At 43.0% G+C, this 15,065-nt stretch overlaps 1 protein-coding gene across 9 annotated transcripts in view; it reads left to right on the top strand.

The window, feature by feature from the left end:
* Positions 1–15,065, top strand: part of LOC139995443 (agrin) — a 385,320-nt gene that overhangs the window by 348,417 nt on the left and 21,838 nt on the right. For all 9 annotated transcript variants that reach the window (XM_072018917.1, XM_072018918.1, XM_072018919.1 and 6 more), the window contains 5 exons: positions 7–243; positions 9,982–10,197; positions 10,853–11,094; positions 11,976–12,162; positions 14,906–15,003. In XM_072018917.1, coding sequence (XP_071875018.1) covers positions 7–243; positions 9,982–10,197; positions 10,853–11,094; positions 11,976–12,162; positions 14,906–15,003 — 980 coding nt within the window. The remainder of the gene's footprint in view (positions 1–6; positions 244–9,981; positions 10,198–10,852; positions 11,095–11,975; positions 12,163–14,905; positions 15,004–15,065) is intronic.

Below are 15,065 nucleotides of genomic sequence, written 5' to 3' on the forward strand. Positions count from 1 at the left end.
TTACAGAAATCAAGGATCCGTGTGCGAAACTAAATTGTACTCAGGGTGCGCAATGCGTGCGAAGCAGAGACGGAAGCAAAGCTTCCTGTGAATGCTTGGAATCCTGTCCGAATTTAGGGGATCACGAGGGATCGAGCCCTGTCTGCGGCACAGATGGGACCGACTATCCGTCTCTTTGCGAGTTGAATAAGGCAGCGTGCGCGAAGGGTGTTAATATCACGGTGGCATTTCAAGGCAAATGCGGTAAGTATTTTTCTTTTGACTGCAATACGAAACATTTATCTTTTGCTTCCTTGCGAGTTATATCTTGTCGTATACCGAATCGTGTTTCTAAATTCCAATTACATCGCAAAAGTATGATTCCAAAAAAAATTATGAATATTTTCCTCAAAGATAGGCAAACCTTTGTTCAATTAAAAGCTAAACCTTTACGATCATAAAGAAACGAGCTTTCTATCGTTTCAGCTTAATTTCTAGTTTGCACGGAATTCGTTTCTTCTTTCGCGGAATAATTGTAGATGGCTAAGAGACGCGAAATGACGCAAGAAATATCGATCTTGAAAGGAACAAAGGATAGCAATGAAGAATAGCACGTTGCAAACACTTAAGATGCATGCCTAAGAATCTCGCGTTTCCTCGCGATGTTATTTATCGAGAGCGAAAGCGTACTCGGACTCCGAGATAATCCAGCAACGGGGCCTGCAGCGGAAACAAATATTTACTGAATCGAAGTCGAGCTGAGCTTAAATATCGAGGTTTGTCAGTACGTATTTACTTGCGACTTTATGCACGCGATCGAGATTACTTCCGGGCAGATGCGGTCGTTTACATTCGCGACGTTCTACGTATTTCTCGGTGACATCCTTATTCGCGAAATTCGTAACCGTGAAATCGTGATTCCAGAGGAACCAATCTCTTTCGTTTATATCGCTATCCGAATATAGAAGAAAACTTTATTTATTTAGTATAAATATAAGAACATTGCCCCAAGACGATTCTAATAATTGGATAAACGGTAAATGTGTTAATGAAAGATACTTGATGAACGGAATATATCGTTGGGAGATAGAAAGTTTAAAGAACGCGCCTGCTGAACCGATCGATACGTTCCATTTCAATTTCACAACTCACAGATTAAAAGCTGACTTTATTTTCATTTGTCCTCGTGCCTTCCACCAATAAACTATCGTTCCAAGCACAATACACGCCTTTCTCTTTTTTCGCTCGTTGAATACTAATTCTTGACAATCGTTGATTAAATACAACGGTTTAAAATCTGTGCCATTCAACCGCGGGATAAAAGCCTTCGATCCTAAAACAATTCTTAATTTTCTGTCGTGCGAGTGCGCGCTTCGTTGACTAGTAAAATTAATCAGCGATTCCGTTGTGCACTGCTCGACAATTGAAAAATAGCGACGAACTAAGCGAAAGGCCGACGAAAGGCTGAGAAACCTAAACGGCTGCAGAAGAAACCGAGGATGTGACGTGAAATCGTCGGAAATCCGCAACATCGGTCGAAAGCAACGAGAAGACAGTGATAAATTAGCAACGTGCGAGTAGCATAGACAACCGACACGTATTTGCTAAAGCTAAATCGTTTCGCACAAACATACGTTCTGCGGAAAAGAAAGCGTAAATCGTGCAAGTAAATTCCAAAGCTATAGCCAGTCAGATGGAACGTATATTCGCCATTTATCGTCCGATTAAACCGATCCTTTTCTATTGACGAGGAGAATCAAGTTCTTGCTCTTTCGTCCCTCCCCCTATCTCGTTCGCTTCAAATTAAGAGCAACTAACCAGAAGAGAAGAGAAAAGAGCTTCTTCATACCGTTTTTTTCTCGTTTTTTCTAGCTCATTTTCAATTGTCAGTGTACGTCTCTTTATACTCCGGTTTCTTTCTCCATCTAATTTTCCCTCTGTTCGTGTACCTTTTACTCGTGGTGATCCCTTCCTTTGATATAGCTTGTAAGACTTCTCCTTCTTATTCCGCCTGCATTTATATTTATCTTACGCTTTACCTTCAACTACATGCGTTTTTTTCGCTTATAATTTTCTCTTCGGGCACGATAGTAATGTTCCAGAAGAAAAGTGTTCTTCTGGAACGTTCCTATTTGAATGCAGCTTTCTGCTCGATTAAACAACTTCTATCTTCTCCGTCGTGCGTTCTATTCTACTGCATATTCCTAGAAATTACTATTCAGAAGATTAGAATTAGAATTAGAAATTTAGAATTTCTAGAAAAATAAATGTCTTAGTTGATACTTGCTTCTTATTACAAAAGAATACAATTGTATTTTTACCTGCATATTGCAAAAGGCCTATAGATTAACAAGTTCATCCGCACCTTCCTCGATCCTTTTTTTCGCTTTGCACTCAACCTCGTCTCTCCGTTCTCATTTTGCTCTTCTCATTTTAATTTTCAGCATTCTACATCATCCATACGACCCTTCGTTTCTTCCATCCGTCCCTTGATTCTCTCTCTTTCTACCCTTTATTTTATTGACCAATCTCCCCTTTACCTCTGTTCATCCCATCGTTTTTACCTTTTTACCTTTACCAATCATCCGCCCTTTTTTATCTTCTGCGCGTATCTCACGTCGCAGCTCTTCTCATTCTCACCCTCCCGTTAGAATTCGCCTGATCGAGCTTACACCCTTCAGATTTCTTACTCGGCTGTTTATCCCCTGTCCAACCCTAGTCGCCTTGTGCCCTCTCGACCGAAGGCTAGAACGCAGTATAAACTCGGCAGGCGTTTAATCAACCGAGTAGTAAAGACAAATGTTTGATCAGACAGGTAGTTGCGAGTAAAGGAGGCAACGTTTACTTAGGATTAGGCAAGTCCACCCGCCGACGCTTCGTCTGCTCACATCCATTCCGTTGCTTCTTATTCTTCAAACGGACGCGATGATAATCGCGGACGGCGATTTACGAACGTCAGGAAACATCGATGCGTTTCCTCTTCCAAGGCGTCTTCCTCGCAACGCAGTTGCTCTTGATGTTCCTGTAAAATCGAAGGATAAAGAGCAACCGGTTGAAGGTGAAAATTGCTAAAAAATGTTACACGATCACAAGGCTTATGCGAACTGGTAAATAGCGCGAGGTATGCTGGAGAATTGTACCGTTATTTCGTCGAGTTTAATAATCGAGTTGCACAGGGAACAACGAGACTTAGTAATCAGTGACGAGGACACTGAAAAGATTGGACGAAACCGTCGCGTCGTTCGACCGAGCGTCTATTCTTCCAGATTCGATACTCATCGAAGTGAAAGTCACGATAGAGGAAGAAATAATAGAGGAAAAGGAAGAAGAAAGTCAAGGGTGTCTTTTATCAATCGTATTCAGTCGCTCCACGTTGGCGAGATGGCGAAATCAATAATAAATTCCATCGGCATGGGACCGATCGTGGCTCGTTTCTAACTAACCCAGCCCATCCCTGACCCCTCCTAATTTCTTCGGCAACGAGGACGCCGAGTCAGGGGTGGAACGAGCTGGGTCGCGAATCTCAAGTGGCTGCGACGATAAATCAAATTAGCTCGAAACTTTCGAGACTTTTCGATCGTCACCCACTCCGTTTCCGCCCCGCGATCTACTATCGAGCCTCTTTCGTTCTCCGCCGTCAGAGACGATTGGCCCGAGGGTAAATTGAAAAAAAAGAGGGGGGAAATGAGTTTTCGAGACAGACGAACTTTTTCAATGATTGAAAGTAGCAGCAGCAGCAGCAGCAACAGCGGCTGCTAACGGCGCGGGTGGCAGAGGGGAAAAGAGGTCGCGAAACGCGATAAAACGCGGAAGCTGGGCCTCGCGATTAAAAGTATGCTGGATTCTCTCTCTTTCTCTTTCTTTCGTTTTCGGTGTTAATGCTATTGTACTATAGAGCAGATCTGTAGGGGACAGCGAAGGGAATCGTTATTGGTTATCGAGTGCGTGAGAATCCCGAGGAAAACTTCCCAAAAGCGCGATGCGGTTGGAAAGGATCAATCTTTCCTGGCTGTATGCGAGAGATTCGCGACGGAAACTCGTAAACAAGGGGGAAGTTACTACGTTTCCTTCCGAGTGACAAATGACGTCGCATTTAGAACAAGAAGTAATCAAACTTTTGAAGAAAATTAATGATAATATATCAAAATACGAAAAGTATGAGACGTTTGGAATATCATGTATTTTAAAGTACTATATATCTTATAAAGCATGAATTGATCTTTATTGGGTAAAATTGGCCCCAATTACGTAGCGATCGTTTGTCAGAAGAGACGATCTCACGATTCGTTCTGTTTAATTTCACAATTATCCAGTCACCGTGCACGCAGCGATCGTTAAGTAACCTTTTCAGGAGGAGCCTTTGAGAACTCCTCTCCAAGATAAGCGCTATTTCTTTCTAGTCCTTTTTTCCACCGTGCCCCTTCCTACAGCTTGGGCTGTAGAAATTCGCTTTAGCTCGTTTCCCGTGAATATCCTGATCCAAATCAGAATGGAGGCGGGCGTGCCGTTCTCTTCACGCTCGAGTGTGCCGAAATAAGGGTCTTCTGTAGGGGAAAAGGGGCAGATCTTCGAAACGTTAGCTTCGAGGATCCTAGCTCCTACGAAACGGGCTTGACTAAATTCTCACGCTAGTCGGTTCGAGGATTCCAACGCCAACTATACAGCGAACAAACTCAAGATGCGAGCCGCGCGCAGACCGACCCTAACGCGTCGGTTCGATTAAACTTGAAGGTCCGCGATCGGTGTGTTAAATTGTTCGTATGCCTTTTTCAAAAACGAGCGAAACGCTAGATTGTCGCATGAAGAAAAAGAGATTAAATTGGTGGATAAATTGTAACGAATGCAACTATCTGAAGTATATTTACGTACGTAGACCAGAGATTAGAAATTGTGCAGACATGAATATTAATAAATAGCAAGGCCATTGCCTGTAAATAACGTTTTAAATATTAAAGTATATTTCGTCTAAATATCCAACGAACCCACGCATACGAAATCAAATTACTTTCAGAATCTCGTCACAAGACGAGAGAACACTGACGAAACGCTTCTAAAATCCAATCTCGATGCAACTTTCCTTCTACGATTTTTCTTCGGTCAGAATTTCATCTTCCTCTTCCAGAAGAAGCTAATGTTTTTTCATCAACAAAGCCTGAATAATATCAAGCGGCTAAAAGTGGCGTCACGTACGATATAGTCTCAAGTATATTTTGGTAGTGCATGGAAATGCAGCAAAAGAGCCGGCCATAAATTATCTTCAAACGGTTACACCGTAATTGCATCGTAATGAAATCAAACCGCGAATCCGTGCATGCAAATTGCAGGTATGCGTGGAGCGGCGTCAAATCCATCTGCATTCATCCGTGTAATCACTTATAATTCACCAACGACACGTGCTACGACGGAGTCTCTTTGGAGCGATCTACCATCGAACACCCAAACGTAGCCAATTCGTCTCGCCAAGTAGCCCGTTTATGATGCAGCGTGCGCGACGATGGTTTCCCCTAGGAAGTTTCCTATGCTCCGTACTATATCCTCGTAAATTACCATCGCTGTTTCTGGGCGGATGCTCTTGCGCGCTTATGTTTACGCGCCTCGAGCCTAAGTGACTGCCACGTCTAGTTTTGCCTGTTCGCCTGCTACAGGGAAGGAGCTGTACGAGTTCCGCGTACACTTCGGGGATGCCACAGGTCGAACGAAAGTGGCTTGCTGCCAGTACACATGAGTAGTACACAACAGTAGACGCTGCGGAAAGCGGCCGCCAAGACGCTGTTAACACAGACAGTCGTTGGTGCTCGGGCGTAATTCCCTTCAACGATGTTCCTCATATTCTCCGAATTCCGTGGCTCATCCTCCTTGCAGCATTATCTATCCAACTACCGAACAGGATATCCGTCGACAGGGAAGAAAAGGGAGACGTCAGTCGAATGGTTCGTTTAAGATTTGAAGAAGAAGAGCTCGAAAAAATTCAGCTGTGTTTATCGTTGTGTTTGTTGAGAATTTACTTGGCGTAGATTGACGTGCGATAAAATTCTATTTTGTTTGCACAGTGATACGCAATTAGAAAATGTATACGCCGATTGCATACTGGCGAAGCATACGTTTACGATTACATTACGTACAGTATAAATTTACGTAAGATATTAGCACAAGTATCGACCAAGTATCAAAATATCTATTCCTAGTAAATGTATTCATTTGTGATTGATATGCGCATACGTTGACTAGTAAATGTGCTGTCTAAATTTACTGAATGAATACATTCACCGTAAACTCGTTATGTCGCGTAAGGAATTTATTTCGTGTTATCTGGTGGAAGATGGATGTGGTATCAATTATGTTAATTGTTTGATTAACGTTTCGTTTATTATTCCACCTTAATTCTTACTTGTCCTCTTCCTTTTAAGGAATGTACCCCAAACAGATATTTTCTATTAAAATGGCAGAATAAAATTGAGACGCTAATGAACTTGGTACTAGAAAAGTTATTCAAATCGTAAAGCGGTTTCATTACAAAATATGTTACATTATAATTGAACGAATACTACTGCAAACATCGATGATATGACATTCACAAGTTAAATCAGATAATTTGATTGCATAATTCATTGACTGTCTTCCAACGCTCGATTCTCTTGCTGTTTCATTTATGTGAGTTTCTAGTCAATAAACATGCCTGGTTTATTAACATACAGGATACGTCAGATTTACAAAAATTTTTGGAAAAGTAATTACAATAAGTTTTCATTCCGTGAATACGTCAACGATCACTGCAACTAGGTTTTAGCTCTCAGTTTAACCGGAACTAGAACATAGCTTTTCCTAACCTTCGATGAAATTTCAAGCAAACTTCAGTCGTACATGAAGTTAGGAAATTTTCGAAAGCGCGCAAAGCTATGTAAAACAACCACAACTAGTAAACCTAAAACTAAAGCTATGCAAAACTGCCAATTCTATTGAAACAAAGCTGAATGAAACTTCCAAAGCTAGACCAAGCTTCCAAAGCATTCTGTACATTTTCTACAAATTGCATAATATAACAATTTATTTGCTATTAGTCTACGAATTACGCTTCTCTTCCTTCTCTTCTCTATTCGACATTTTCACCTCGCTAGAGGGAAATATTTAAATGTCGTTTGAAAGCTGCGAAGATCCTCGTATACTATTCGTCGAACTGGCAAAAGGTGCAAACAGAGATGCAGCAGCGCCGCGGCTAAAAAGGATAAACCGTCCGGAACAATAACGAAGCGCGAAATAAGAATGCAGACGGCGAAACGGGACAAGCGGAGAGAGAAGTTAGCGATCTTTCAATTCGTTGACCAAACTCAATTCAATTCCCTTTATCCGCCACTTACCCTCCCGGACAACTTCTTTCTTATTCCGCCCCACCGCTTATTATTCCTTTCTGAAAGTTATTCCGCGGGAATGCAAAATACGCGCGGTGTGGTGAGAAAGCCAGGCGAGGAGGTCACGGTTGGTCGGAGGTATGAAGAAGGATCGTCGAGGAAGGATAGAGAAACCTCAGTGGGATGGGCGTGGGGCTTGGAAAAAAGTAGCTGGGCCACGTAGAAAGTTTCGCGTAACTCGGAAGATTAGACAAGGCTGATGTTACCGTCGGAGACAGCCGTTGAGGGAGGATGCGAGGGGCGAAGAAAGAAGGTCGTCTACTACCGTGGAGTGAAGAAAAGGAGAGGGGGAGAGTTGGTGTGGCTCTTAGCGACGGACTTAAAAACAATTGCCTCGCGGCGACGCGGGAATTTTAAACACACTTCTATCGACGGTCCGGATGGCTTTTGTTCGTCGAAATCGCCCGAGGGGGGTGGAACAGGGTGAGAATCGAGGACTCGACGCACTCTGTCCACGATCGAAGGGCTTTAAGGCAATTTACGAGGGGTTTTACGGTTTCAAGTGACGCCAGCCTGTCCTGATCTTCTTCCATTCTCTCATCCCTTTCATCCGCGAGCTCCATCCACCCACTTTCGTTCACGCGACCGCTTTATATTCAATGTTGTTTTAATGCCACCCGTTCCGTTGTCTTTTTTCCTCCGTTGAATTATATTCACTGGCCGGCGGGGCGGAAAAATTACCACCGAGAAAATTTGAATAGGACGAATCGACGCTTCCGTTCCCTCGGAAATTATTCTTCGAGGTTAGCCGAGAAAAATATCTGTTTAAATGCGCCCAACGGGTTAAACTCGCCGGCGAACTTGAGCTTTTTTATCCCTTCTCTTTTTAAAATGGCCAACTACCGCCGCATGTGCTCCATGCAGCGACATCATTACGCGCACTCGCGGCGTAGTTTTATGGATAACGACTAACAGACGCCGATACAGACGATCCTTAGAGATGCTCTGACGATAACACAAAGAAGTTCGAATCAGGGTAATGTCGCGGAAAGTTAGAGCGCCAGCTTAGAGACCTGTGGTTCGCTGTCTTTGAGAAGAATTCGTGGATAGAATTTGAAAAAGGACGGAGACGCAGAGATAAGAAAGGCTCGGAAACGCCTGCAACGATTGTTATTCGGATGGTATAACGATCGAGTTAGACGGGCTAATCTGAAATTGCCGTCGCTATGAGGACAGCTACGTGTGAGCAGCAACGAAGATATATCGTACTTTGAATCGATGGTTTCAAAGTTGGACACGTTGATCATTGTAATTTCCCGCTGAAGAAAAGAGATAACACAAGCACGCGTGAGTTTGGAACAGTAGTCTCAAACTGAAAGACAAACTCTCAAAACTTGGGATTGGTGCAAATTTAACGTTGTTCAAGTTTAAACATATACTTATTTAAGTTAAAGCTTTTAGAATTGCGTTGTTCGAATAAATTCAATTTCCTACCATTTCCTCGATTGCTCTCGCGAACGTATATGTGGAAAGCTTATGCTTATTTTGAAAGGTTTCGAATATAAAATAAAAGTGTAAGAACCAAAATATCTTGCCGGTCGAGACACGAAGCATATTTCCTGTAATACGATGGACAAACGATAGCACGCAAAAGATGGAATCATACGTTGCAGTTAGCGCGTCATAAATTATCGTTCGCGTAGGGTACGTGAGAATTGAGCGAAAACGAAACTGTTACGAGCTGTAAGAGAATATTTGCGTGAGAGGAAAGAGAGTGGAGGGGACTTCGATTACAACTCTTGGACGAGCCACTAAACTGGCGGCGGACGAGGAAGAAACGAGGGTGGTTGCGGAAGGTTAGCCGCTCCACTGAGCTGTAACTCGAACTAACCCCGAGAAACACCACCGCCTCGGGAACTTGCCGCGTCAGCCCCGCTGTAAGGTCGAAACCTACCGCCTGCGGACAGGAAACGGAATCCAACTTCCTTCCTTGAGGGCGAAGATTAATCTCGGTGCAGCCATGCTTCTACCTGTGCCACGGTAACCCCCTTCGGACTCCACCACCTACCATCCCTCCCCTTTACCACCCCTTGTTCTTTTCCCCGCTCACAGGACCGCGTACACTTCTCATCGGGCTCTTTCTATCTGCCTTTATCAATCTGACTGCAACTAAACCGTCCTAACCGTGCAGTCGCATAAATTTCCCTGGAGCATTTCTTTCCAGCTCGTTCATAATTCGCAAACGGAAGTGACTGTTAGCCCGTGGACAATGAAACTTAATTTTTCGAGGGCGAAACGTTGACTGCGGTGTCTTAGAGTAAACGAAAATAATCTTTCATGGGAAGGAGTAGTTGTCGGTTCTTCTGAATAGACAGATATATGCGTACGTTTTCAGCGATTGTCATTTCAATTTTTATTTTTTCTACGATCTTCTTCGTCCTTTGATTATCGTAACGACCAAATTCTGTAATTTTTATTCTGCTAACTATCTAACTCCGCTACATTCACAAACAGACAACGATTTATTCTAAAACGAGAACGAAGACAAGATGCGTTGCTCGCGTTATCCAGACGCGAAGGTATTTACAACAGCATGTCTTCATTGTACGAGTTGAACGTGACTTCAACCAGCACGTACCGCAATTTAATTTTCCAGATCCTTGCGGCAACGTGGAGTGCGTAGAACCGGAAATCTGTCAGCTGGACGACTCGAGGCAACCTGGCTGTCGTTGCGGTGAGCAGTGCGGCCTTGAGTTCGCACCAGTTTGCGGAAGCGATGGTAAAACATACTCGAATGAATGCAGCCTCAGGCAGGAAGCTTGCAGATCGAGATTATCGCTCAGGAAGGTCTACAATGGCGCATGCAGCTCAGGTAATTTTAAATTCAGCCTCCAGCTCGTCCAAGTTCCTAAGAGGCATTTGTACTATTATACCGTAACGTGGTGAATGTGTTTCGATAGTTTCTTTCTCAAATAAGGAAATAGAGTATTTCGTAATTTCCTACTATTCAAGTTATTTCCAACTTTTTTCCAGTTCTAGCAACTCAAACCTTGCGATAAGTCAGCACTAAACTAAAATGAATTAATAGTTAGTAAAATAAATTCTATTAAAACTGTAACAAATACATACAGTAGAAATAATTGAATATTACAGCTCGAATATTTTCTCCAACCACAACAGAGTTATTTAAATATCCTATTTCACCTAGCTAATTCCGTATAAATTTCTTTCGCAACACTGGAACCAGTTTCCAATATCATCTTCTATCCTTCTTCGTAGCGAAAATCCTACGTTCCGAAGGAAAATCTGAAAATCAGACAGAAATATCCTTCGTCATTCGTTTTAACTTTCCCGTTTCCATTTAGTCATCCATCAACAGCACCCTCGTCCTAATTCAGAATCGGAATCCAGCCGGAATAAACGTCTCATAATACCTACTATTGCCTCAGCACAAACTGAAAAACTTTTAATCACAAGGGCGAGTGAAACGCGTTGAAAGGGAATTTTTAATCTTCATGATTGTGCAGGAATCAATCCGTGCGACGAGGCGAAATGTGGCCCCTACGAACAGTGTGTGATCAACCGACAAGGGATCGCGAGCTGCGAATGCGGTCCAGAATGCGAACCTGTGATGAGACCAGTATGCGCGCGGGGTGGCAAAACATATACATCGTTGTGCGAACTGAAGAGACAGGCCTGTTTAACGAAGACTAACATCGAGGTCGCTTACACGGGAACCTGTGGCTCCAGGGGGCCCTGCTCCGAGAAGGTCAGTCGAGTTTCCGCTTCGGGTGTCAGATACGCGAAACAGAAAGGAACAGTGGCAAATATTTGAACGTGCAAACAAACACGCGCGACGTGACGAAAATCGAGGCGTGGCTGTAAGAGATGTGAATCAGGATTCAGTCTTGCTTAACTAAAAAGAACTATGCATAGGAAGAAATGGTTGTTCCTTGAATTTATGAGAGAAACTGAATTGGTAGAAATAGTCTATTTGCAAGTAAATTTATCGTACAGTCTTTTGAAGATTATCGTGTAAATACGAGGAACGTCCTAATGGAACATAAAAATACTTATGTATGAAGAAGTAATAAAAGTGAAAAATGTAATTTCCTTAGCTATGTTCATAAAGCTTAAGTTTATATAAACATCCGTAGTCTGGTTATTCTATCTCGTGTTTATCGTAATGCCTCTGCATGCCACTCGTTCTCCATTCATTCTAAAAAAGAAAAAAAAAAGAAAAATACAAGTTCGTTCCGAACAAACGAAATGCGGGGAAAAATCAGCGTTGGTCGTGGCAAAGCACTGCGACGATTTACGTTAAATCCTACGAATTAAAGTAGCACGTAAATTCTGCGTTGTGATAAAATATCACGAGCAATAAATTATCGGCTTTGCACCAGCGACTATCCGAGAAAACCTACGACAAAGAGGCTGCTGTCGCCGAGAGGTGTGTCGTGAAAAAAGCAAACGATGATCCACCGCGATTAATCTCGCGTTTTTCTCTCGGTTGAAACCAAAAGAGAGAGAGAGAGAGAGAGAGAGAGAGAGAGAGAGAGAGAGAGGAAAAAAGAAATGAAATGAATCGCCACGTTTGGGATCGAAAACGTCCAAGGGAAAAAGTCAAGCTGATAGGAATTTCTTTTGCAGATCTGTCAGTGGGGCGCGATTTGCGCGGAAACCGGTGGCACAGCGATTTGCGAATGTCCAACCTGTCCGGCGGAATTTCAGCCAGTTTGCGGCGACGATGGCATCAGCTACGGAAACGAGTGTAAGCTTCGCCTGGAGGGCTGTAAACATCGACGAGAGATCCGCGTGCTTTACCAGGGACTCTGCAGTGAGTACCAATCCCCGGAAAACGGGAACCTCTTTAATTCCCTAGAATCTTCATTCCTGATTCGTCGAACCCACTCTTTTTCCACGGATACAAACTTTTGACCTATACACGAGTATTTAACAAAAGCTTGACCAATTGTTCTACTTATCCAGTAAGTGTTATACAAAAAAGAGATTTTATTTCTTCACATTGAGCGATTATAATGTTTTCAATTAGTGATTAGATCCATAGTATGATGATTGTTATTTTACGTAACGTAAAACGTCTACTTCGATAATACTGTTTTAGATTTTTGCGAATATTTATAAAGTTTCTTAGAGCATGTTTCGAGATCAAGTTATAAGATTTGTTCTATTTTTAATGGAAGAAATATTCTGATGTACATACAAAATATTGTACATAACCGAACGATCTGGAATAACCCTGTTTATTGAATGTTATAATGTTCAGTAATCTTAATGTAGCTTAAAACAGAATGTTATTTATCTGACAAGAAAACGAGTTTAATTGGATGAAATTAGCCTGTAGATATCGCGAATAATTTTGGAATGGTCGTTGAAAATAGATTTGAAATTATGCAAACGAGGTAATCGGGTTATTATCATCAACATTAAATATATAATCATAGAAACAAACGATATATATCGAGTAATACGATTAAATTGTTCCAAGTTTAAAAATTAATTATCCATGCCACCGTTTTAGCGACGAGTTGATGAAATACATTCACGAAGTAATTTATCTCGTGTCTTTATCTGTCGAGAAACGTTCGTCCATTTATAAATTCGTTTCCTTCCCGAAATTGTAACCGATTAAGATTTCCCTACGCGAAAGTAGTTGATTGAGTATTGATCGATCAGGAGACCGGAATAATTAGAACGGAGGTACCAGGTAAATAATTAAGGAAACTTTATTATGAGACACGTCGGTTAGCAAGGGAAAAATCGAACGATGGTCTATTCCGACTAGCTGAGTTCATTATACCAAGCTCGTTCGTTATATCGGGAATTCCTATAATCAGATTCGGTCCACGACAACGATTTTTTTTTTACGAAATCAACTGGGAAGTTTAAGGACTTTTGTGAAGATTCGATTCGCCACAGAATGATTTGCATACGATGCATGAAACCTTTTGATCCGTTCTCTCTCTTTCTCTCTCTCCCGATACCATAATCTTGTTTGCATGTTGATCAACAGCGAAACTTTGTACTTTAAGAATTTTTCGTTAACGGTATTTGCATGTTTACTGAAAAATCCATTTATGGAAATAAACTTGCAACCGAAACTAAATCTCGTTTAAACGGTCGACGATATTTGACAAAATAAGATATAAACGAGGAGAAAAACAGGAGAGGGAGACAGACAGACAGACAGACAGACAGAAAGTGAGGAATGAAATATCAAAAAATACGAAAAACTCGAAGGAATATCCTGCGTCACGATGAAACAGATTTCCGACAAGGTGGCAAGCACCCTTACCGTGATCTTCGCTACGCTAGAGCTCACCACAGACAGATCCAGCTAAACTTTTCTCATAAGCCACCCCGTGACGCGAGTAACCGTTCGTTTCGGTTGGATCGGGGCGAAAGAAATCCTGGGGAATCGTCGGTAGGAGTCGAACTCTCTGGCACCTCTTCTCCCCAACCGCAAGATAATTTGCATGGTTTAAAATCGCGTGAAACTTCTGAAACGTACTGCTGGGATTCGGTTCCATGCATATCACGGCGCAGGTGACTTCGCCCCTCGCTGAAATTGTATGAGTTGTTACCCCACGGCATGCACGTTGCATATGCATGCAGTTCCCGGGCCTCGACCACCACCACCACCACCACTACCACCATTACTTCTGCCTCCTCTTGGCTTTCTCCCGTTTCTATCCTTGGCCTCGACTTCAACTACGGTGTATATACCAGTAGCGAGCATCGGGATTTTCGTATCGCGAGCGTCGAAAGCCAGAAGCTGTACTTCCATCGCCCCATACTCTGATTCTGAATCTGGGTTAGGGTTCTCCGAAGGCTTGTTACCCTCGACCGTAGTAGCATCATCGACACGTCGTCGAAGAGAAGCAGAGCGGTAAGCCGATGCCCCTTTCCTCTCAGATTTCAATGAATTCTAAAGATAACTTCTCGACTGCAAATCCAGCTTCAATAGCAACTGGCTCTACCCGCGCGCTCTCATCGTTCCTCTGGTTCTTGTTTCGCCCCTCTTACCGCGGTTCTACCGCCGTGCGCCATCCCATCCTGCCGTTCGTTCGCTTTGTTCGCAGTCCCCGAATCCTTGCACGCAGTCACACCGGCACAGGCCAGATAATTTCCCTCGAAACGGATGCAGTTATGCAAATACCAGCATACCGGGAATCTTTATTAATGTCGGCTTGAACGTCGGCCAGAAGGTAGCCAGAACTGCAACAGGGTAGCAGCGGCTGCTTTGTAAGCGCGTCGATGCCTGGAATATCACGGAAACGGAAGCGGAGGTTCGCGCCGCCTTAAACAATTCAGCCAACCGACCCGGCTGGTAAATTAGCGGCTCGTGCGAGATATCGCATGGCATCTCAGATTCCCGGCTAGAACCACGTACGATTTCACGGTGACGAATGGTCTGTCTTGCCACGGCTTTTTGCTCGTGGGCAATTACCGCCGGAGATAGATCGTTCGGATGGCTTTTGTGTTACGTGAAACGAACGAACGGAGACGTTACATGGGTTTCACTTGTTAATTAGAAATGTTTCGTTGTTTGTTCGCAGATGGATGCGAGAATAAGAAATGCGACTTTTACGCGGAGTGCGAAAGCGACAGCGCTGGTGAGGCCAAATGCGTTTGTCCTAGCAAGTGCGAAGCCACGGTGAGTATCTGATATAAATTATTTCATGATCCACTTATTTTTGCTGATAGTAGTTTAATTAT

The sequence above is a fragment of the Bombus fervidus genome, chromosome 16 (genome assembly GCF_041682495.2).
Source record: "Bombus fervidus isolate BK054 chromosome 16, iyBomFerv1, whole genome shotgun sequence".
NCBI lineage: Eukaryota > Metazoa > Arthropoda > Insecta > Hymenoptera > Apidae > Bombus > Bombus fervidus.